Source organism: Lutjanus erythropterus, chromosome 3 (genome assembly GCF_056507025.1).
Source record: "Lutjanus erythropterus isolate fLutEry1 chromosome 3, fLutEry1.hap2, whole genome shotgun sequence".
Taxonomy (NCBI): domain Eukaryota; kingdom Metazoa; phylum Chordata; class Actinopteri; order Lutjaniformes; family Lutjanidae; genus Lutjanus; species Lutjanus erythropterus.
Window position 1 is genome coordinate 18,863,917 of NC_139319.1, and position 25,482 is coordinate 18,889,398.

At 37.0% G+C, this 25,482-nt stretch overlaps 3 protein-coding genes and 1 non-coding gene across 4 annotated transcripts; 1 reads left to right on the forward strand and 3 right to left on the reverse strand.

The window, feature by feature from the left end:
* Positions 1-2,078: 2,078 nt before the first annotated feature.
* dnaja1 (DnaJ heat shock protein family (Hsp40) member A1) lies at positions 2,079-12,007 on the reverse strand. The gene is made up of 9 exons (XM_084715296.1): positions 11,854-12,007; positions 9,459-9,610; positions 8,988-9,177; positions 7,595-7,699; positions 7,110-7,337; positions 6,911-7,025; positions 6,400-6,515; positions 5,974-6,074; positions 2,079-4,830 (listed from the first exon to the last, which is right to left on the reverse strand). The coding sequence occupies exons 2-9, from the start codon at positions 9,588-9,590 to the stop codon at positions 4,603-4,605; spliced, it is 1,215 nt and encodes a 404-aa protein (XP_084571422.1). The 5' UTR covers positions 9,591-9,610; positions 11,854-12,007; the 3' UTR covers positions 2,079-4,602.
* Positions 12,008-12,035: 28 nt separating this feature from the next.
* Positions 12,036-15,665, forward strand: aptx (aprataxin). Its single transcript, XM_084715297.1, has 7 exons — positions 12,036-12,189; positions 13,006-13,052; positions 13,269-13,544; positions 13,666-13,725; positions 13,845-14,071; positions 15,032-15,135; positions 15,269-15,665. The coding sequence occupies exons 1-7, from the start codon at positions 12,060-12,062 to the stop codon at positions 15,421-15,423; spliced, it is 999 nt and encodes a 332-aa protein (XP_084571423.1). The 5' UTR covers positions 12,036-12,059; the 3' UTR covers positions 15,424-15,665.
* A 1,124-nt stretch (positions 15,666-16,789) lies between these two features.
* trnai-aau (transfer RNA isoleucine (anticodon AAU)) lies at positions 16,790-16,863 on the reverse strand. The gene has a single exon. It is a non-coding gene; the product is annotated as a tRNA-Ile (tRNA).
* A 1,315-nt stretch (positions 16,864-18,178) lies between these two features.
* On the reverse strand, positions 18,179-21,742 carry scpp1 (secretory calcium-binding phosphoprotein 1). The gene is made up of 9 exons (XM_084712883.1): positions 21,578-21,742; positions 21,275-21,329; positions 20,700-20,747; positions 20,298-20,354; positions 20,147-20,173; positions 19,980-20,027; positions 19,208-19,303; positions 19,030-19,089; positions 18,179-18,932 (listed from the first exon to the last, which is right to left on the reverse strand). The coding sequence occupies exons 2-9, from the start codon at positions 21,326-21,328 to the stop codon at positions 18,420-18,422; spliced, it is 903 nt and encodes a 300-aa protein (XP_084569009.1). The 5' UTR covers position 21,329; positions 21,578-21,742; the 3' UTR covers positions 18,179-18,419.
* Positions 21,743-25,482: the final 3,740 nt, after the last annotated feature.

Below are 25,482 nucleotides of genomic sequence, written 5' to 3' on the forward strand. Positions count from 1 at the left end.
ATTAGTTTATAAGGTCTTTGCTTTATAAACGTTTGCAGCACTGTCTGGGTCATCCATACTGTACACACACACACTTCCTCATGGATCCAACTTCACCAGTGCAGTTTGAATCCCCATTTTCATCTCTTCTGTCTTTATTAGACATGAAAATGCATGATGGTGAACTGTCGTGAAAATATTTATAGCCTAATAAAAACCGCCTCTTGTTTGGGCCTAAACAAACAATATCAGGTATATGATTTGTCAGCTTTGGTTTATAATAATAATGATACTTTTGTAACTTTGATTCAATGATTATGATTCAGATGTAATGACTTGTTTTGTCCTCTGTATGTCCCCTGCATGCTACCTCAGTACACAGTCTAAATGTGGCTCTACAGTACAATAATTTTAGTACTCCTTAAAATTATGCATGAAGACTAAAGATAAACCTCAGTGGAGCTCCGGTGTGTGTAGATAAATGTATTTTAACGTGGTCACATTATCGTTAGTTTGTTGCATTGACTCTAATCGGCGTTTCTGTGCATCAGTAGGACGTGTATGCCTGCAAGAAACAGAGCTACTGCCTCGAACCAGTATTTATTATTTGTACTACAGTATCTGGTATCTATCATCTGTCTCTGAACTATTATCCATATATCACTGTTACAAAATAATGTTTAAGTCATTACACTCTATTTTGTATATTCATTATGTTGTATATAATACTGCCAGTCATGTCAGAAATGATTATCAATAAAATTCAAAATCTGTTACAGTTGCCAGTGTTTGTGTACCACTGTAAGTCTTACATTTATCCCCTAAATGATGAAATAAGTTTTTCATTTTTTTGTTTTGGCAGCAATTTAATTTTTTATTACACAACTTTGTTAAATACTCGATTCTGATTGGTCAGGTACAGCATTAAAGTCTTTTATTTCTGTATAGCAGACCGTCGCTATGGATAATGTACTGTTGCTATGATGAATAGGTTGTTGCTATGGATGCAGATCTGTTCATTTTTAAATCCACAAAATCATTTTTAAATTAATATTGTGTCAAATTATTGATTTTTTTGGTAAGTGACCATGTAATGAGAAACATAATGTACAGTGAGATTTTATTTATTATTACAAAATAAACCCCTTAAGGATAATTCAAGTCCTGCATCACCCTGTTGGGGTTTCATTAACAATGACCCTAATTCTAAACATGTGGTAAGACAATTTCTGTAGTCATGCCTTCCTTAAAATATTTTGTTGCAGATGCAGTTTGGTCTGGGGTTGTACTTTCAGCAGCACAGAATTATCATGGAAATACAGGAACACAACAGGTGGCAGTGTGTAAGATGCTCTTGCCCCTCTGCGACTACATGTTGCTACTTGTCACTTTGAGAATGAAGGTGTCACTGCTCTGCAGAATATATAGAATATATAGGCTACAGTATAGTATTGAACTGAGCATTTATAGTATAAGTTTAAAGAATATTATTGATCCAAAATGAAACTGACAGAGGGGCAGGACTAAGAGAAAAATGTGCACAGTGCCATGGATTCATCAATGCACAGATTACCGATATTTCAGCGACGTGGTCGGGGCCATTAATTCATCATTCTTCATGTTACTTCATGACAGGTTACTAAGGAGGATGGCAGGCAGCGTGTAGTGGTACTGGTACTGTAATTTTATAAAGGATACTATATGCCACTCAGTGTTTATTCTATACATATGTACATTACTCAGTATTTGTGCTTTGTGCAATAACAATGTTTAATCTAAATCTAGTAAATATTCACATTTATACGTTGGAACAAGGGATATGTCTGGCAGCTGTGCTTAAAACATGACTGAAATTATCAACCGATTATCAAAATGGAAGCCAATCAATTTTCTTTAACTTGTTTCAGTAGTAGTGTAGACTATCTGACTAATGCATTATGACACAAAAACATGTTAGAGAATTAAAGCAATATTTCTTAACCTTATCTTAAATAAATTTATATTGTTTACAGAAGAGGTCATTTTTTGGAGTATCTGTGAATGTTCTGAATATCAGAGGTCAGAAAAATAAACATCACTCATACATAATAATACCACAATTTAGAGTGACACTGAGACTGAATTTAATTAGAAAACAAGAGCATAAACAAGAAGATCATTGGTCCTAACACGCATACAGTCAAATTAAGAACTTGATGACACTTATTAGACTTGAGTTCCCCTGATATAATGAGTACTCAGAAATTTGCATCTGCTTTAGAACAACTGTGAAACTTAAGGAATCTCCCTTCTGGTGAGCATAGTTTTGTTTTTACAATATCCAAGGCAAAATCACCACTGAAAGAAAAGACACCTGCATCATCATGTAGCTTCAAGTTAAGTTATGATAAGGCTTTCAAACAGGCGGACACTTCATTGAGGTATCAGGTGTGCCAATTTTAAGTCTCCATAACCTCCCAACGACTGAACCATTTGGCATTTACAATTTGTACCAGAAATATGACAAAAAAAGACACACTTAATAGCTTGTCAGCCAACATGAGCAGAAACCCATCAACAAGTTTATCTTTCTAGCCTGGTTAATATTTGTAATTTGAATTCCAACTTTAAAATAACCTACCTGAAATAATCCAAAGAACATTCAACCTTTAAAACAGAACCAAGACATTAGCTGCTCTTACTTCTGTACAACTTGGGTGCGACTTGGCACTTCACACTTTTTAAAGAGGGGGGGAAACCTTGGTCACAAAGGCATTAGGAGCCTCTTATAAGAAGCAGTTATCTAGATAACTTAAAATAAGACCTAAAACCACTTGAAACTAACATATACTATGTAATAATGTTAAAGGGATAGTTCAAATTATTTAAATGGGGCTGTATGAGGTAGTAGATGGAGGTCATCACACCCCTGGTTTGGGGAAACAGCAGGAGTACTGGTGTACGAATCAAAGTAATGTACTGTTGTGATCAGGGTCAGCAGCGAAATGTATTTTAGATACCTATAAGATGTCAGTATCAGTTTAACAGTGTACTATATTTAGAATATTTTCGCTGTTTTACCTTGCCATCAGATAGCTTTTTCTGACGGGAATCCACGGTTATGTAAGCCAAATATTGTCCTATCCAACTCGAACAGAGTCCACTGACAGAATCAGTAATTTCATCTCACAGACGACAGTCGCTGGTCCACTGCTGCCTTGGTCTGTTAGTTTGTTTGTATTATTGTGTGACCTCTGTGTTTTAAAAGGACAGTTCGGATTCACTGAAATCACACAATAACACAAACAAACTGACAGATCGTGGCAACGTCAGACCAGCAACTCTTGTGGTCTGTGAGGCAAAATTGCTGTTTTTGTCAAAGGCATCTGGTTGAGTGAGAGAGAGAGAGCAATATTTGGCTTGTATAAAGGTGGTTTTCCTTTGTAAAAAGCTGTCTGACAGTGAGGTTAAACAGGGTGAAAATATTCCTAAAACAGTGTACACTTAAAGTGATATTGATTTTTTATTAGGTAGTTAAAATCTATTTGCTGCTCACACTGTCCACAGTAATGCGTTGCTTAGCTTTCATGCCGGTACTCCTGATGCTTTTCCGTGGCGACCACCACTGACTGTCAATAATACACTGACTATGGATAATTACCTCGTACAACAGTACTTCAAAATAATCCCAACGATCCCTTTAAATTATGCATTCAGAGTTTGAGTTAACTGCTTCAAAACATAAAGTGAGTTCTTGCTCATCTTTGATCGCTTGTTTCTGAACACCTAACCTGCCATTTACTGCAGACATATTTGGCTCATATCAAACTGTGTTGTATTTACACATGAAATGTTCCACACGAGGTTTCAAAAACAACAAATGTGCAGCATCACCACAGTCAACTGACTGCAACTCAAAAGTAAAAAAATACTACAGTAAAAGTAAATATTAGTTTGAATAATCTACAATTTAGTGGCTTCAACCTACACAGCGCCATGCCTGAATAATTATTACCTTCAATCCCAACTCACGTCTTCTTGTCACATTTTCAAGATTGTTTACAAATGTCTAGAAAATAGCCCTTCAAAGGGTAAAACAGCATAAATGTTTTAACTCAGGTCTCAATGCACATCTCTCTCCATCTGAAGATTGGGTCTGCACACATAACAGATTTAACAAGTCATCAACAAGTGGTTCACAACAGTGACTGATTTAGTAAGATTATAAAAAAGGTTATTTTCATATTAATATTGGCATCCATTTTAGTGTAACTGCATGAAAAGCAGGCAGTCTTTGTATAGACAAAGAGGTTTTTCTTTTTTCTGAAGCCCCTGTAACACCAGCCCTCATCTCTAATCACAGTGTGACAGGAAAAAAAATGAAATAAAATGAAATAAGGTCCCCAGAGATGATGAGGAATCCCATTCACCCAGACCCAAGTTTAGCCCTGTAACTTTATACTCTACTTCATCCAAGAAATATTATAATAACTCAGGAGGGTGTTTGGAGACAGTTTATGATTCAGCTTGAAAGAAAAAACAAGTTAAGTAATTAAATAAAAAGTGCAAAAAGTTTCAAAAAAAGGTGCTTTGCTGTAGAAATGAGGGTGTGGGCTTCCGGTGTAAGAACAGGCCAGTAGTTACTTAAGACGTGTGGCACTGAACACCTCCGGTGCAGTCGTCTTCTTCCATGTAGTAGTACTGATGGTTGTGTCTCTTTCTGTTCTCAAAGTCACAGTCTTCCAGGTCAGCGTAGATGTACAGGTCATCGTCCATGCTGTCCGGCTGCTCTGCGTGCAGTTTGTTGGGGAGGTAACGCTCCAGGTCCTTCAGCCTCTGCTCAGGGAGGAAGTTGGCTTGTGGGAACACCACCTAAAGGACATTAATATTTTGATGTTTGTGTGTATAAAAGCTTATTTCTCTTTTTTTGTTTGTTGGCATTTTATTGGCAAAGCAAGACAAAACATAACAGATGATTTGATACAGAGAGATAAGACCATGAGTGCAATGTGGTTTGTATGGTGCGGCCGGCTAAGAATTTTTTAATACTAGCACCCACCCACTGCCTGATAGGGGAGAGCCATATTGTAAAATTCACAATAACGTCGGTATATTTGTTAGTATGATTTAAAAAAAAAAAGTCATGTTGTGATAATGGCACTATTCCAACTTGCTGACATCATACAGTTATGCACATCAACAAGTGTGGCTTGTTGGAGTGACTTCAGTGGTTTGATTAAAAGATCAGATTTACAGTACACCACTGTAATATATAAAAAGAACAGGGAAGCTGTACCGACTAACTTATTTCACCACCTCAATGAGAAGTGCCTGATTGAGTATGAGGAGAGGCAAGACTGCAGTGCAGAAAGCTCCACAGCTACTGTAACAGCTCACAATCATTACTTTTCAGTGTATTGTCCTCTCATCAATACTGTTATCGCAGAAATACCTGGAAATATCATGACATTATTTGAAGGTCATACTGCCCACCCCTACTGCCTGACCTACAAAAATATGTGTCAGTAAAAACCCTGAACCTGACCCCCAAATTGCCAACTTTATGCATTATAGTAACACAATACCAGTGCTCTCTAAGGGGCTGATCCTGCTGCTGGGAGCAGCTAGAAGCTGTCAGAGTGCACTCATTCTCCCTCGCCCACAGTGGTGGGAAGAAGCTAAATAAATAGACAAATTATTCCAAATGGTGATATTTACTGTTGAATAGAAGCAAAACAAATAACCCTTCATTAAATACACGAACTCTGTCTCTCTGACTCACTCACACGCACACACATACATACACACAAACACACAATATACACAGACACAGGCCCTTAACATCTTAACAGCGAGTTTTAACAAAACTCTTAACTTCTTTCGATGTGCTTCGATTACACCACCAGCTGAGCTAAAAGAACTCTTACTGGATGCGATTGTTGCTGGAATGTGTGTGTGTGTGTGTGTGTGTGTTTGAGGGAGAGAGAAGGGAAGAGAAGGTGGACTTTTTCTTACCGAGAAGTGAATAATAAGGCGTCCCTTCTCAAATGGCCGGCGATGCATTGGCATCCCTTCATTCAAGACGCACTTTGTGTCTCCAGGTTTGATCAACTCCCCTGTGATAAAAACATAAGTCATGAAAAACTGATAACATAAAAGTTAAGCTATATTCTACACCCTCTTGTCATCTGAAATAAACTTGCCGATGCCTGATGAATGCATGGTTGGCTAAGGGTGAAGAATGTGCCTGCCATGCATGGTTTACAGAGTTTTTTGGGTGTGGCCCTCTGGAGCACCCCACACTTACACCTACACTCTACACTACTGACCAACTTGAGGGCAGACAAAGAGCTAGGAAAGAAAAGGACTGTAGGTGCAGAGCCTGATATTCAAAAAAAATAAATTTGACATTTTGAGACTTGACTTGAAAACTTGATTTACCTGGATGTGAGGTGATGAGCAGAGTTCTTTTGTCCAGTGTCTGAACAGGCTTCTTGAAACCACACAAAGCCTCAACCAGCTGCAGCTTCATTGACATGACCAAGTCCTCCCCTTTCCTGATGACAAGAGCAAGAACAGGTTGGGGCACAAGAACAACAACAACAACAAAAACAACAACAACACAGCTGATTTACTGGGTGGTCTGAGGGTGGACATGTGCTGCTGTGTAGCACAAGGTAGCATCCCAGCTACTAGTAAGTGTAGATTGATCATTCTTATAGTTTAAGTTTAATTATGTCCAACTTCAAAAACAGTACAAAGTCAAATGGAACTTCGAGCAATAATTTAGATTTTTACCGACTAGAAATGGTACCTCTACTTGGGCTGATGCTCCACTTTTGTGTCCAATAAAAGCATCCATATTCCCCATAAATACAGTATATATCGCCTATACATATTGTTCTCCTTTCAATGGAAAACAAAAGACACTTGATAACAGAGACTTAATTACCTGGTGAAATGTGGATGCTCTCGCTGGTCCAGGACAATGATGATATCGCCTGGCTCGATTCCTGGCTCCTGGTCTCCCTCTCCATAGAAAACGATCTTCTGGCCATCTCTCATTCCTGTGGCAGTTAAATGACCGAGTCAGACATGTACAATGTTTGCTTTTCTGGTTTAATCTAGAGAAACTCTCTTGTCACTTTCACCTTTGTCAATGTGGACCTCAAGAATCTTCTTCTGGCGAAGGATCTTTCGACCCCCACATGCTTTGCAGCGGTCCTTGTGGCTGATTCTCTGTCCTTGGCCCTGACAGCTGTGGCACACTGTGGACACTTGCTGGACCATACCTGGCACTAGCTGGTGCATGCGGACCTGCATGCCTGTGCCATGGCAAGTCATGCACATCTGCGCAGCTCCTTTCCGGCTCCCACGACCTGCCAAGAAAAACAAACTGTTGTTGCACTGTATAACAAAGACTTAGGTTATTGTTGTCTTAGGTTTGGCTTGTTATAAAGAACTGTGAGCAAGGACTGGATTACATTCACAAGACTGATTTGTTTTGTTATTGGACAAAGGGCCTTTTCATGGCCTGTGTGTGTGTGCTGAAAAGCCATCTTAGATAACTTAACAAGTCTAGTGATGGACGCTAACAAGAGCTTTTAAAAAATAACTTACATAGCCCAAGACATACCTTCACATCTCTCACAAATGATATTCTTCTGGAGAGCGAGTTTTCTCGTAGCACCATTATAAAGATCCTCCAGTGTCACTGAAATCTGATGAACAATGTTCTTCCCTGGATGGGGCAAAACAAATCACAGACTTTAGCAATAATGTTCATTCGAAATTGTTAAGATTTCAAACACACAGATTTTAATACACACTCCTCGTGTTTGATTCCTTAATAATAATTTCATTTCATATTACATGCTATACACTTTTAAATAAACAAGCTGAAACTTCTGTTCTTAATCCTGAATGACAAATAAAAAGAAGATGAAGGATAACACTGGGCTTTAGATGGAAAGCAGTTGTGTGTGTTTCCTTCTTTATTTGAGGCTCAGAATAGTTTTTTTATTCCCTTTTCAGCCAAACTGCAAAATGACAAATAAGACATTTGATGTATAGCCAGCAGAGACTTGTTCTCTCAAACATTTGTCATGTTTGTTTGACAGCTCTGTTTGTGTTTTGGCTATAAAGTGATTCCTCACAAACACAAACAGCAGGATTTAGGAGAAGATTCATTACATCATGAGAAATTCTGGTTTTATCCCTTAAAAAAAAACTGTCAGGAGAAAATGAAATCAGCTAAGTTTAACTCAAACATGTTGCAGAGTAGAGCTTACAGCTCAATCAGTGCTTGTGTACATATAGCTGCTTTTTTTAGTTGTTCCTATTCCTATGTGGAGAAAGTGTGCCAGCCTGCAGCTGTCTAGAGAAAGAGTGCTGCACCCAGCGTCGGTTTTTCAGAATGCTCTGACTTTTTTTTTGAACAGCTGCTCCGAGCACTTCTAGATGAAAATCCCTGACCTCTTCAGAAAGTCACTGATGTTGTCACTGCCGCTGCATATCAGGCAACCAATCATATATTAGACAGGGTGGGACTCATCCCCCTCTGGTAACTAAGGAAATGGAAAAGAAGCTTGTTCTGGGCTTGCTTGTCTACTTATGTCAGACAGGAGCTTGTCATAACAGAGACAAAAAAGCCCATGTGTGGGAGCAGATCGGTCAGACGCTGAATGTTGCTGGTGAGTGTTGTGCTTTTATCACCTCATACATGGTGAGCTTGTTGTTAGCTGTGGACTCAACCCTCTGTTAATGTAGCATCAAATTAGTTACCTAGCAAAATCTGCTTCCTTTAAAAAAAAAAAACTCTCTTTCACAGCACAAGTGCTTCATCGCATCACTCTCCCAGCCCCGTTAGTGCTCTTCTGCCAGAGGAAAATGCCATACCGATACAAACACATATTTAGGATTTTAAAGTGTGATACAGATGTTGATACATCAGTCAGACCTAAACAGTTTAAAACCACAAACACTTTACAAACCACTTCACACACATCATCTCAGCAATATTTCCTTACCTTTTCGCTCTCTGTGCATCCGACTGCCTCCACCAAAAAACAAGTCAAAGATGTCCATGGGTGATGCAAAACCTCCACCACCACCTCCACCAGTCCCTCCTTCCTTTATGGCCTTTTCACCTCCACGGTCATAGAGCTCTCTCTTCTTGGCATCTGACAACACCTCATATGCCTGTGAGATCTGCTTAAACTACAAATGCAACAAGACAATTTAGATAAATCTACCAAAAAGCAGCAAAAATAGATTTATCAAAAAGTGGTCATGTTGCATTTTATCTGACCCATTACATTTTTATATTAGTACCTGACATCCAGTTAGATTTTGCACATTAATAAAGCTCTATATTCTGTGTAAGAACAGGACCATAAGACCAAAAGATTTCCATAAAAAGAATAGTAATTTTAATGTGCGTAAAATCAAATAGAGCTGCTAATGTTAATGTTTCTGAGTGTAATAAAAAAGGGACTTACCTTCTCTCCTTCTGTAGGATTTTTGTCAGGGTGATATTTCAAGGCTAGTTTGCGATAAGCCCTTTTCAGATCATCAGGAGTAGCATTAGGTTTCACACCCAGTGTGTCATAGAAGCCTGTTTCCTTAACCATGTTTGCCTTTAGCAGACAACCTTGTTAAGCAAAAGAAAGGTAAAACACAATCAGTATTTTAATATCCAGCTCCAGTTTACCTCTAAAAAAAACTCTTACCAGAATGGCCTTGCCAAGTGGCCTCTAAACTAAGAGCAAAATACCAGAGTTTGAATTTGAAAGAAATCAAAAGTGTTGAGGAAATAAGAATCTGCACTATATCACTGCAACAAGAGGAAAGAGCTTCCATTAATACATTAAAAAAGAAAGCATCATCATGCGGCTTAACTGTGAGAGAGTCCTTTATGTTGTTGGTTTGTAAGTATAAGGCACAGGGGGGTTGCTTCAGCTTAGAAAGAGGCTAGATTTAGATAGTGAAGTTCAATCAACATCGCTCTGACTTTAAACAAAAATGTATCAGTACAAGCCTCCTAAATGTACGAATTACTGCATGACTTTTGTAGTAAGTCACATTACAGATGTGTAGATTTATACTCTGTGGCCAAAAGTACAGGGTGTCCATAAAGTCTCTTTACAATTTAACAATTTACAATTTATTACAAAAGCAAATGAATAGACAAATCTGTGGAAATTATTACAAAATGATAAGTAGATATTGGATTTTTTTTGCCTGATTTAGTACACTTCTATATGGGCACCATTAGTTGCACGAAGCACATCAAGACGGTACTCGATTTCTTGCCATGTTCGGTGTAGCCTAGCTTCATCAATGGTGGCAATGGCATCTGTGATCTTTTGCTTCATGTGTGAAGCATGAATGTGATTAAAAACCTTGATAACCACTGAGTACATAGAACAAATCTGATTAACATATCTCATCAATTGCTTTTGTAATATTTTTTTTTAAATGGTAAAGAGACTTTGTGGACACCCAAGGACAGTTACTTTGGAGTTTGGCATTGAAACTAAAAATTGCCATTGAAAACAAACTCTGAACTGGAAAAAGAAAAATTAGCACTGAAACACAAAAAACACATCTGCACTGAGAAACACAGAAGAATAGAACACAGTCATAAAAAACAAAAACACTTCAATTTTTTGTTCCTGCACATTGTCCTGTTATCTTATTTTATTTTTTGAGCTCTCTCCTTGGTATGCAAATTTTACAGCAATGACGCTCTTTACCTCCTCCCTTCCACATCAAAACAGTGACAGAGAATTGAAAGTGAAAGTCACTGCCACTGAAAAGAAACTATCAGCTAGGGCTGTAATTAAAGACTAATTTTCATTGTTGTTTAGTCGTTTGATTATTTTCTATATTAATCGATTAATAGTTGTTTGTTTTAAAATGTCAAGAAATGGTGAAAAATATTGATCCGTGTTTCCCAAAGCCCAAGATGACGTCCTCAAATGTTTTGTTTCGTCCACAACCTAAAGATATTCAGTTTACTGTCAAAGAGGAGTAAATAAACCAGAAAATATTCAATTATAAGAAGGTGAAATCAGAGAATTTTATCTTTTTTGCTCAAAGAAAAATCAACTCAAACCGATTAATCAATTATCAAAATAGTTGGTGATTAAAGGAACAATGGCTAATAATCGATTAATGGATTTATAATTCCATCAGCGTTAAAAAGAAAACAGTGACATGAAGGAAAAAAACATAAGACTGTCATAGACAAACACATCAGAATAAAATAAGATAATAAGATTGGAAGTGAATGGTCAAAAATGAACAAGAATATGAACAAATTGAAGCTGGGGTTTTTGTTAAATCTGAACGTTTTATTCTAATATCCACAGTAAGAGTACTCCTGTGCAACATGTCCGCATTCAAAGTGTTATAGCATAGCTACATTCCACCACAGCGAATTTTATATTTATGTTTCGTGTCTTAACTATGATTTTAACATGAGCTGTAACAATTACACGGTAGACAATGCAACACAATAAGCAAAAAGATTCAAATAACGCTCATCTAGAACATAGTATTTACTCGTCATGTTTGTTTTTGGTTAACATTACTCGCGTTACATTTTCCCCAAATTAACGAGCTGTCCACCGCGTATTTTATGACCACCAACGGTCTCCTTTTGGTTGACACGTGTATTAATTAATGCTAATGTATTAGCAACTACCTGTTACCCTGCTGTGATGAAAACAGTCAGGTTTCATTTCTACAGGGCCCTGCGTACTTTAGCTAGCGTTAGCCCAACCAGCTAATGCTAACACGCTAGCTAAACTGTTTACTAACGATAAGCAAAAAAATAAATATGACATAGGTATAAACAACATGTGTACAGTTAGTATATTAGTTTCCTACCTTATATGAAGGTAATGTTTTCAATCCTCAAGTTCAGAGACACCTCTTCCAGAATCTTCTGACCCGCCTCTACCATGGGCAAAAATCTGGTACAGTGACGTCAGTCCCCTGCGACGAGTAGTCACCCAAACAAGCGTGGACTGGAGGCTGCAGCTTTGCTAAAGCTTTGCTGCAGCTTTGTTAAAATAGGTACCTGAGATGATAAAATGCCGCTTTGCTGGCTTATTAGCGAGGAGGGCAATCACAAACCCATCCAACTACCTCATCTGCAGGCAGTTGTCTTGGGTCGAGGTCCAGAAACGACTATTAAAGACAAAAAATGCTCACGGCAGCAAGGTAATATAACGATACGTTTCTATTTCATACAAGGGCTGCTCTAGCAAGTATCATACACCGTCATAAAGGGAAAAGATAACAAATGTCATAAAAGTTTATTTCAGTTAAGCATCATGAGACAAAGTTTAAACTGATATTGATATAAACTGTTCCTGCATGTTGACAAAAGATGATAGTGGCCAAAAGAAAACAAAATCATGATTGATTATCAGTACAAACCGGTTCTATAAGAAAATGACTAAACAGTGAACACCAAAGAAAATAACTGTATAGCCTCTGTATCGTGTCTTCATGACATGTACAGCCAGTCCCATTTGAAAATTGCAGTCAGGTCAGAAGCAGAAGTTGATGTAATACTTTACACATAAATATATTTGGATTTATCCCCATAAAAAAGCAAATATTTGCTATATTTATTTTTTTTTAAATATAATTTTAATAATATATAAGAATTTCTATTTGTACTACCACAATGTACTGTTTGGCTGAAGATGAACAATTTTACACTGGAAATGTCATTGTATTATTGGTCTAACACATTGTATACAGATACCAGTTTTCTAGATTTTATCCCCTCTTATGTTTTTTAAGTAAGTCAAACATTACATTAGAGCTGCTGAATCCTCTGTTAACTAAAAGGTCTCAATACATTATCTGTGTATAGCATTATAATTTTAATTGGTCTAAGTGACAGGTTCCCCTGATAGTTTTATTTTATTTAATGCATCATGTATATTTTTTCATACATTTTAACTATGTTTTTTTTAAACCTTTAAACAACTTTAATCTGTGAAAATGTTATCTCCTCTCAACCAGTTGAACTGAGAGCAGAGTGCAACAAAGGTTATGTCAAAGTTAAACAGGTAAGGATCATAGAAACACCAATGTTTAGCAGAATGAAACTTATGAAACATTGTGAACCAACTGTTTTTATATACCTGTAATTGTATTTGCTATTGAACACCCATTTTGGACATGTGAGCTGTTTCTCTTAAGCCTGTCTGCAGTAATGATCACTGAAAGGTTCTCTCACTGGTTATTAACTACTCTGTGTCTCATCTCCCATCTTTATTACAAAGCTGGGCTTGAACCCCACCTCTGTAGACTCTGTTGTGGTGGGTAAGGGCAATGAGGTCAAAATGAAGCCTGGACAGCAGCTTCATATTGTCAATCAGCTCTACCAATACACTATACAGTTCAAAGAGGATCCCACGGGGGGCCATGGTGGCACCAAAAGACCACGAGAGTCATCTTCAGAGGACAGAGAGAGCCACAGACAGGCTCCGAGTGTGAAAGCCAAACAGACAGAAACGGTTTCCGTGCCAGTGAGCCATGGAGAAACCACAAAAAGCAGTGTAAGAGAAGACGGGGTGCATGTATTTAAAGTGTTTTCATAATGTACATGTTTTTCTCTTTAATGGACTTTTTAGAGATCTTTGTATGAGTAAAAAATGTGTTATCTTAAATGTGCTGCAGGAAAGTGTTGGACACTGGAGCCAAGGTCTGAAAGCTTCAATGCAAGACCCAAAGATGCAGGTAGCTATTGTGAAAAAAAGCTGTTTTACAGTTGTTTCGATGCTTGCTAATTTGGATACCAGCTGGATTTGCAACTTCATGACTGGGAATGTTAAAAATCACTGTCTCATTTTTTCTAGGTGTACAAGGATGATAAAGTAGTAGTAATCAAAGACAAATACCCCAAAGCTCGTTTCCACTGGCTGGTCCTGCCATGGCAGTCCATTTCCAGTCTGAAGGCCTTGAGTGGGGAGCACTGTGACCTGGTGAAACACATGCACAAAGTTGCTGACCAGATGGTCCAGAAGTGTCCAGATTCTAGCTCGCTACGCTTCCGCATGGGCTACCACGCCATCCCCAGTATGAGGTAAGCAATCGCTTTGTGAGTGGTGCAACACAAATACAGAAATCCAGGTTTAAAACTTTTTTATGTAACAAAATAATGTAAGCTCAAAGGTCCACGTTATGTTCACTGGGCACACGACTTGGCTGAACCTGCTGCTCCCCTGAAAGAGAATCCTCTCATTTTTCAGGTGGTATTTCATTTTCTTTTCGTTTATTTTCTTCTTTTTTCTGAATTTAACATCACCTGTCCAATGTCACTGGCTTGCTGGTTTGTCATTTGCATATAGTACATAGGTCTGCTGCCCGTATATGGATTTATTGTAGCTTTTCTATATGCTAATTGCAGATTTCCTTGCATGTGCATCCAATTTAAGATCAAACATAAATTATCAACATACTCTGATGGGTAAGAGTAGACCTGGCTGTCAGCACATGAATACCACGTAGATTTTATTTAAAATTTTCACTTATTGCTTTGTGAGAGAAAAATCAGAAAACACTTGTGCATGAGGCCCATTGTCTTTTTTAGAATAAGGGCAAAAACCATAACGTTCTGTGGATGTAAACGGAGTCACTGCTTCATCCCTGTTTGTGTAGTAGTATGTGTAATTTTAAACTTTATACTTTACTGCTACATGTTGGTAAGAGTTACAGGGAAAATACGGTGGATGGAAAACATTTTACATCATTATTTTATTCCTTGATTGCAAACATTTTTATTGCCGACTGAAATTAAATGCTACTGTGTTTACAGAAACCATTTGTTGATTGTGTACATGTAAGTCGGTCATCCCAATGCATCAGTCTAAAACGCTTTGAAAAATCATTGTTAGCAATTGGTATGGTCCTTTAAATGAAAAAAAATAAAACACACCTAACTGGTACCTGTAACACAAACTTGAGCCCAAAGTTCACGAGTAGGAGGATCAGAACATGATGTAAACAGTTTATTCACACATTTCATGTATATTCTCTTTTCCAGTCATGTACACCTCCATGTGATCAGCCAAGACTTTGACTCTCCTTGTTTAAAGAACAAAAAGCACTGGAACTCATTCACAACCGACTATTTCATTGAGTCTCATGGTGAGAAGAAGTTTTTTTTTTTTGTTGTGATATATTTTATGAGTAGTTAACTTGGAGGTTCCACAGTATGACACTGTGTTCATTAATGCGAATTTGTATTTGCACACTAAGTTTTTTTTTTTGTTATCTGCAGATGTCATTCAGATGCTCGAAACCGATGGAAAGGTCGCTGTCAAAGAAGGAGCCAGTGAGCTGTTGAAACTGCCTCTCCGCTGTCACGTGTGTCACAGAGAGCTTCCCACTATACCAGCTCTGAAGGAACACCTCAAGTCTCATCTTCCCAGATAAGAAGGTAACCCCAAAGAGGATACAAGGCTTCAGATGTTTAAGGGTTCAACATAGGACTGACGTGTGTTGGGCATTGTTTGTGCCTATTCTGTTGTGTTTTTATAAAATGTTTATAAAACTTGTTTTATTACAATAAAAAAGCCATGATGTGACTGTGAAACACAATATCCATCTATAGCTTTCGTTTCTTTTTCAACTTTTCATTTGTCATTAGGTTTAAGGTTGTCACTGTGAAGATGCTCGTCATTCACCTTTTGTTCTGCTTGTTTTCAAACATGTTTAAATATGTTGTATTAAATGTTTTTGTAAGAACTGGCTACTGATTTTAGTTTTTTGTTTTTTGAAAGTATATCATGTCTTCCCTGATAGTACAACACCAGCGTTTGCTTAATTTAATTTAAATTGTCCCCATGTGAGCCTAAGTTTGACTCACACAGCTGTCCTGTAGCTAAACTGCTACAGGACAGCTTGTTTCAAATTAAGCTTTAAGAGCACCCATTCACATGTCTGAAGAGAATATGATGAAAAAGCCTTCATAAAATAGCAGACAACAGACAAGTGATCTTGGTTTCACATGCATAGGCGTTTAAGAAGCATGAGTTGCAGGTGGCAAAATGTGCAAAATGTGTGTACTTCTGTTTCCAGTGATTAATTAGCATGATGTCAGCCTGCAAACACATAAGTGTGATTACTGAGTGGGATGTTTGGAGATTACCATCTTAATTCTGTTCTGTCTTACTGCCAGATCTGATGTGAGGCTTTGAAAAACAAGTGGTGAAGTACTTTTTGTGCCAGAGAAAGGTGCCATGGGTCTTATATCAATTACTAAAGACAGTTGTTACCTAATGATAGCAGATGTTTATTAAACCAGCTTGAATATGTCTGAAATCTTAATAATAACAAGAGGGAAAGAGAGTCGTCCCTGTGCATCCATAGTCCACCCACATAGTTATTATCACTTATTGTGGTTTCTTCTCTGGACAGTGTGGGTGTTCACAAATGGTGCTGATTGACAGCTCCCTCAGTTTTGTTACACCAGTTAGGATGGGGCATCTTAAACCTTTATCATCTCGATGACATAATAATTCCCAGCGCAGTGCATCTGAATTTGAAACTGCAGAAGTCATCCAGAATAAATGAAAACACCAGCGAGTGAGTGCTGTCAGTAAACACCACATGAGGAACATGTTGACTTTGTCGCCATCTAGTGTAATTTTTTTTATACATACAAGTAGAGCTACATTAACAAACTTCCACTATTTGAGGTTTGGAATTATTCTCCTTTATAACGTATTATTATTTGTTGTCGGGTGAGGTAAAATTGATATTTCTCAATGACAAAAAAATCATCTCTGAAAAGAGTCAGTGGCCCGTACGGGGATCGAACCCGCGACCTTGGCGTTATTAGCACCACGCTCTAACCAACTGAGCTAACCGGCCATGTGATGAGTACATTATAGAATTATATATATAGGATAATGGGAAAATCATGATTTATGGGTTAATTATATGTTTTGTACATAAAATCTTAAATGCAAAGTCAGTAACTACATATCAAATAAAAGTAGTGCTAGCTATGCTATGTTTCCCTCTAAAATGTACTTCAGCAAAACTACGTTTCAAAAATTGGAAATATAGTAGCATATTATAATATGACTTAATATTACCACCAGACTCTAATCAACTGAGCTGGATAAATGTTCAAAATGTATCTTCATTTTATTGTAATATAACACAATTTCCTAATTCAACGTTGACTTTAAACTTAAAATGACTTGAATATTTTGACATTTAAAATTCAGTAATAAAATAATAATACAGCTATAAGCTATCTAAAATAGCTATCTTAGCTAGCAAAATTTGTCTATAGCAAATCATAATTTAGAGACTGATCTCATATTTTTTAACCAATAACCAGCACTGCAGAGACTGAAAATAAAGGTATATAAATACAATAACTCGTGCTCAAGATGTATCTTTGTTTTATTGTAATATAACACAATTACCTAATTCAGCACTGACTTAAAACTAACAATAACTCGAATCTTTCAACATTCAAGATTCAATAATACATTACAAATATAGCTATATTAGCTAGAAGTCTTTCTCTGGCAAATCATTTAGGGGCTAATTATGTTTGTAAAATGTTATTCTGCAAAGTGAGTAACTAGGCATTAAATAAATGCAGTTAAGTGAACTTTGCAATATTCCCTCTCAAATTTGCTGCAGTAGAAATACAAACTTTCATGAATTGGAAATATATTGGCATATTATGATATAATATTTGCAACACACAACGGAGCCAACAGTCCTGTTTAGACTGTAAAAATTAAAGTATATGATACAATAACCCACCATTTATCTTTGTTTTATTGTAATATAACACAATTACCTAATTCAACACTGACTTAAAACTGACAATGACTCAAATCTTTCAACATTTAAGGTTCAACAATAAAGTAATAATGTAACTTTATTAGCTAGCTAAAATGGCTATATCAGCTAGCAAAATTTGTCAATGGCAAATCATGACTTAAAGGATTATCACATGTTTTGTATATCAAATTTTGAATAAATGCAGTGGAGTAAACTATGAATTATTTTCCTCTAAAATGTAGTTGAGTAGAAATACAAAGTTTTTCCCAAACTGTAAAGATTTAAGTAAAGTACAAGGACTTCAAAGCTAAACAACTTTGATTTAACTTCCCACTATTGCACAAGTCTGATTATATAAAAACATGCAAGCACACAGTACTATAGTTATATTATTTGTTTATTATTAGCAAAAACAAAGTAAATGCTTTGGCTATATCTTTATCATAATAATAGTCAGACACACACACACAAAAGTCAGTCAGTTGCAGGTAACACTATATGCCAAAATCAACATTCAGAAGCGATGGGCAAGAGCAAACTTGTCATCCTGAAGTCTTCAGGCAGGTCATTTAATGGTGTTGTAGTTCATAGAGGGAAATATAAATCTACATTAGCGCACGTCATCGTCTCCGTAGACTTAACTCCCTCTCGTCGTCATCTGGCACCAACAGATTGTCCACTGAGTGATGATGAGCGTCATCTCCAATATCCTGGAAGAAATACTCCTCACTTTCACAGCTCTGAGTGCCATTCACACAGTCTGGGCTCTTGATTTGTCCCAGCTCGGTGCTGTCGCTGGCATTACTGTCCTCTGTGCTCTCGCTGGCGTCACTGCTGTCATCGCTGGTTTCGCTGGTCTCGTTGCTTTCACTGCTGGTGCTCTCACTGCTGTCACTGGTGGTGGAAGCTGTTGCACCAATAATCTCACTGGTGTCTGCGCTTTCACTGGTGGTGTCACTGCTGTCGGTTTGATTCTCCACCAGTGGTAGGTTTGGTTGACCCTGAGCGGCAGTGTTGGCGGAGGAGGCCTGAGTTGGCTGTGTCTGCGTCAGTTCGTCTGATTGACTCTTGACCTCTGAGCTGCTGTTGTCCTCTGCGCTGTGGATGACACTTGCAAACACTCGAGCCCAACTCTGATGCAGAGAATAAGCAGAGAACAGTGTCAGCGGACTTTTATCTTTAGCACGACACGGCTTAAAACCAAGTGAGTGCGCAAAATGTTTATCTCACCTTTCGAACGTTCTCCTCACTGCCCATGCTGTCATCTCTGGTTTCACCCATTGAGTCTGACTGTGGAAATACAGTGAATAATATGAGCTAAGTGGAGACCAGAAGGATGTTGTGCAATATATTAACACTGGGGAAAAAAATATAGGTTTTACAAAACACTTGATTTAACTGGTCTTACCTCATTTGACTGACTGTTACTCTCATCTGATTGACTGTTGCTCTCCTCTGATTGACTGTTACTCTCCTCTGATTGGCTGTTACTCTCCTCTGAAGTCTGTGGAAAAGAAACATACCAATTTAGAAACAATTATGCAATGTTTTATTTTGACAACTTTCAAATAGTTTTTCTATGATTTGTTTGGAAATCTAAGTGCAAAAAACAAAAATGCTCTTAGCCGGATTGTGAAGCACTGCAGCAAAATGAATGGAAGCAGATCGCCCGTGAACGCCATACTTCTTGAAGCTGATCAATGACTACACACCATTAGCTTGGTAGTTATATAGGCACTCACACTTTACTGTACCAGTGCTTTAATGCACTTTACCCTACGGAACCACTCATATGTGTTTGACTATATAGATTTTTTTTTTTTTACTTTGTATTGTCTTTTGTCCTGTCTATAGCTGTGTTGACTGTGTATTTGTCTTGAAACAATTGCCACCCGGCAGTGAATTGTAACATACACATTAAGGCAGCAGTAATATTAATCCAAAAAAAAAAACACATTAATTAGTAAAACACTGACAGAGAACATTTTACTGCAGAGTGAGTACTTTTACTTTTCACACTTTGGTACAGTTTACTAACATACCTTTACGTAAGTAAGGAACTTTTACTTGTAGTGGAGTATTTTTCACAGTGTAATTAGTGCCTTTGCTTAAGTTACCGATCTGAATACTTCTTTAACTAAAGCAATATTGTAAAGAAAAAAAGTGATGATAGAACTCACCTTGTCTTCTGATGTGGTTTCTACTGATTCTGACTCTGAACTCTGACTCTGTAAAGATGAACATTTGATAGTCATTTCAGACACGTGCAGCACAAAGTTTAAGTAGATCAAAATTATATTTTTCTCCTTGAGCCATGCAGAAAGATGAACAAATCAAAACAACTCACTTGACTTGAGGTAGTTTCTTCTGAGCTCTGCAACAAAAACAAGGAATACACATCCGTTTAGATGAAAATCAGCGACAAAACGTGATGCAAAAAAGTCGTCTGCATCAGAAAACAATCATTTTCTCACTGCTGGAAGAAATGTATACATTACCTGAATCTCTGAGGTGTCATTTTCAGCTGATTGTGAAAGAATCAACAAACTTTCAGTCTGAGAAAGAAAAGAGAAGCACAAACCACAATATTTAATTATACCTTCCGGCTGCAACACCAACAATCATCACATTTATTTAAAATCCATTCATAACAAACATCGCCCAGGCCAAGCTGTTGCTACATAAATCAGTCCAGACACACAGTGTAGTAAACAACAGTGTCTGAAATGAGGCCTGTAGCGTCTTCGAGTAACCGCACCTATTGTTAGGATTTTTCTGCTGACTGTGTCACAACCTTCCTGCAGGGAGATGATTTAACGATTTGATGGAAACGAGTTCCTGCACTGAGAGTCAATGTGATATACAGTCTGAAAGGAGACTTATTTCATTTCAACACTCACCGAGTTTAGTTCAAGCTCATTCGATTCCGAAACGGCACTGTATGAAATCTGTTGGAAAGAAAGAACAGGTCATGATTAAGACACTGAAAAGGAAAGAAAAAGAATATTTTTTTTTTGCATGATGGTAGTTTCTTTCCATGTGGATCCATATGAACTTTTTTTTTTTGGTTCAGTTCTGTTTATTTGATGAGACCATGTATACTAAACATACACTTAAATACTTTTCATAGCTAATTTTCATCCACAGGTGAAACAAAAATTCCCACAGCACATACAACAGGCTGTAAAATACTATTCAGTATGTACACATGATGCATATAGTATTTACAGAACAATAATGATTGTTTGATTAGTTGATAATGGTTCAAAAAAATTTAAATTTGGACTCAACTAAAAGAAATACAGCAGCACATGAACATTTACATCAATGCTATTATGTTTGCAACTGTAAGAATCTACAACAGTATTAATTAAATTGAAATGTCTGCACAGACTTGGTTGGAAACTCTGCTTTGACACAGTATACAATTATCATATTATATAAAAGAGTTTTATTGTCTGGTTTTCATACTTACTGGGTTGGCAAAAACTGCTCCAATAAGGCAAAATACTATGATGATACCCTTCATTCTGTAACAAAAATACAGTTTGTGATTAATATTGTTACTAATGTCTAACACTTAAACTGCTAAACATGTAAAGAAAACAGAAACTTAAAAACATATTTGACTAGCATTACAACAGCAATTAAAGTTTGGCCTTATGTTAACAAAGTGTTAAGAGATCAGCAACAGTCACCATGGAGTAAAGTTACATGCTTGAAAAAGTCATGAAGTAAAAAAAATTCTATTACAGTCATTCAATATATGATCAATCACCTGTTTATCTGTTAGATTCAGAGCGGGTCGTCAGTAGAAATGTTCCTCGGTGGTCCTTGTTCAGTGGATGTAGCAGCAGCAGAAGTCAGTGTCTGTTCTGAGCCACAGATGGGAGCTGGCAGTAGTTGAGGCAGTAGAGGCTCGATGTGTGGAAATGCTGTAGGAAACTTTGGGACGACGTCTGTATATATAAGAAACCTTAATTGAAATGATTGCATCACTTCCTTCCGGCTGTCTCTCTACTGTCGACATGCCAAGGTGTATTTTTTTTTTTCTGGAGAGAAAACAGCTCAAAACAAACGCACTCTTGCACGATAATGATTACACACACCACAAATACACATGTACACATACACACATACACATACACACAGAGTTGTTTCATTCAGGCACTAAATTTCCTCCACCCCCTCTCACGTCCTCAGTGAAATATAGTTGAGCATACTAAACCATAGGGTTTGTGGCTTGGTGAAAAAACAGACTCACCCACTCACAGAGGAAAGGAGGGCCAGACGGGGTCATGCTTGTTTCCGGTGAAATGGATTTTGTTGTCACTATCTGGTCTTTACTATCTAAATATGTGTTTTATTGTGAGAAAATGAACTTAGCTTCATAATAAGAAGGCTTAAACTTGTGACACGTTCACATAACAGTAGTCACTAAGTGCATTTACGTACACACTCACACTCAACATTTGAGGTACTTTACTCAAGTATTTCTATTTTCTGCTGCTTTATACCTCTACTCCTCTGTTGTACTTTTCACTCCACCAGATTCCTCTGACTACTTTAGTCACTTGTTACTTTTTAGATCAGATTAATAATACAAAAGCAGCATTTTTATTGCTGCCAGACCAGAAAAACAGACCACAATCACATAATAACCTGAAAAGTTTATTGTTAAGAAAAATAATATAATAAAAAAATCATTAAATCAATTAACACATTAATGCATCAATAATCATAATCCTAATATTATTATTCTATATATATATATTATTCTGAAATTGACCACTCTGTAGAATGAGCACTTTAATTTAACAATGTTGTGATGCTAACACTACTTTGATATTTTATCTTAAGCAACATTTTCAGTTCAGGAACAGATTATTTGTACAGTGTGGTATTACTACTTTTACTTAAGCAGGAGCAGCAGCAAAGTAACTTAATTCAAGTACTATAATTAAGTGCGATTTTGAGGTACTTTTCTACTTTATACTTCTACTCCACTATATCTATAATAATAATTGTGATGTATTATTATTAGTATTATAGGTTAAGATAAAACTTAACTCATCCAGAGGAAATTAACAAACTACCAAACAGAATGTTAAGTATTTAAAATAAATTCCAGATTTACCAGCTGCAAGATTAAAGGGATAAACACATTAATGCATCAGTGATATCATGTAATTATTCTGAAATGGGACACACTTTTACTTTTGGTGCTTTAAATATATTTTGGTGCTAGTACTTTTGTACTTTAACTTAAGATTTTGAGTGCAGGACTTGTAACAGAGTATTTTTACAGCGTGGTATTACTAGTTTTACGATCTGAGTACTTCCTCCACCTCTGACTGCAGGCACACACAAGGCTAAATACACTGGTGATAAACTAAAAAAAGCATGTTTTTTACTACATTGTCCTCGGTGTTACATGATGTTTTTGGAAAAAAGCACTCGTTTGTGGAAATGGGGCATGTACAGTAGAAAATCTAAATAAAGACCTCTGTATCTCCTCCCCGAGAATCATAATTGCTTCCTGGATGTTCATATATGGTCAGGCCTAAAATAAGATGACAGAATTCTTTGTTTAACCTCACTTTGGATTTTGACCGTGCAGAAGAAACATGTAATTAGACTGGATGTTCATCAGTCTGGAGCTGTTTCCTAAACCACAGCTACCAGTTGTTGGAAGTTCCTGCTTTAGCACAGGGGAGGGGTGAGCGGAGGACGATTGATGCGTGCTGTGGCGTGCAGGCGGGCAGTCAACAATGTCTGCCCTCAGGTCACTTAAGTTTTTATGATGTGTTGACCCTTCCAGCCAAGCATATAATGGATCTCAATTATCTTTAATATGACTGGAAATTTTCAACAGACTCTGATCCTCTAGGGTCAGCGTGATGCAGGTTTTTTATGCAACTGGGCCAGTTATGTATTATTAGATAATTAAGCAGGAATAGAAACATGCAGCACACTGGACAGAATAAAAAGTCTCACCCTCAACTTTTGGCAGCGGTGGAATGTAACTTAATACATTTATTCAAGTACTGATGTATGTTACATTACTATTTTGACTATTTTAGAACACGTATAATGCTTCGGCCTCAACTTAATGAGGGCTTTTTTTTTTTTGCTTACTGCTACTTATTTATCTCTCTGTGAAAGTGTTAGCTAGGACTGAAATAAACCACTAAAACAAACCTAAAAACTAAACTAACTCTGCTGCTCAGCTGCATTCATGAAAATGAAAATGTATAATCAAAATCTAAATTAAACAAGCAAACTTAAACAACAACAACAACAACAACAACTACAAAAGCAAATAGAAACAAACAAATAAAAAAGTTAAAAGAAAGGTGAAGATGTTACAGACAGGTTGGATACTGCACAAACTTATGTACATTAAATACACACACACACACACACACACACACACACACACACACACACACACACACACATACAGACACACAGTTTATGTATTTATAAACTGTATATACAGGCCTATAGTGTACATGCTAATTACAGGGAGTGGTCAGTTGGTCAGTTACACAGTCATTTGGATGATGTAGTTATATTTTTCCATAATCTAAAATCCACCTTTTCTCAAACACACATTCCTTACTTTGTGAGTCCCTTTCTACATAAGTTGTACTTCCTGAGTTATATTTTTTCATTTTATTGATTTTTTTTCCTCCCTTTTGTTGTTTGCTTCAGTGCTGCCAGTCCACAATACTTATACTGAAACGGGTCATTCTGCATAATGAGTACCTTTGGTAGAAGTACATTTTACTGCTAATACTTTTGTTCTTTTACAAAAAACAGGCCTTTATTCCTACACTGTTGCACTGGTACTTTCAGTAAAAAGCTGTATAGAATTGTGCCTCACTATCATAAAGTGCAAATGATGATATTGCTTTAAATAGTATGATGGATATATTTTAATATTACAGAACTTTCCATATTATGGCATTGATACATGAGTATTTAAATTCACAGCAGTTGACAAACAATCGCATGCAACAGTTCTGGAGCTTTCTGTCATATCACATGATCCTCAGCGACAGCAGAACAAATGCCAGTTTACACTAAAATTTACATTTCCATGACAACCGGGTGAACTCGTATCATCAATGCTTGCAGAGCAGAGCAACCACTGAATGGTGAAAAAAGACAAATCTAAGACTAACTAAAATGTATTTCAACTATTCCTGCTGCCATGAGCATATTTGAGGTGAGGATAAAGTCTCAAAACAGCTGCTAAAAAATAGTTGTCATGATGTTAATCGTGATGCCACATCATATGAATATATTAACACCTATCAGGTTAATGGCCTTAGGAACTCACAAACTTGTAACAGAGTGACATCTAGTGGCCACATGTATGTATGGTTTCTGTCCTTAAACCATGTTCATGTAGCAAGTTTCACTCATTTGTTTGGTCTTGGCCTTTATTATGAATAACATACACATAATACACATGTTCAAATATTCTCAAAACAAAAAAGAAGAAGGAACAAAGCAAATGAAATCAATCATGTGGACTGGACATGCAAATAAACTCATAATTACAGAAAGTACTGAGTACAGTAGGTAAACAGCAATAAAGCAACTACCTGGAATTATTAGTATATTTTTTTAAGATGATGATGATTTTTGTACTGTTTTTTCTATTTGTCTTTG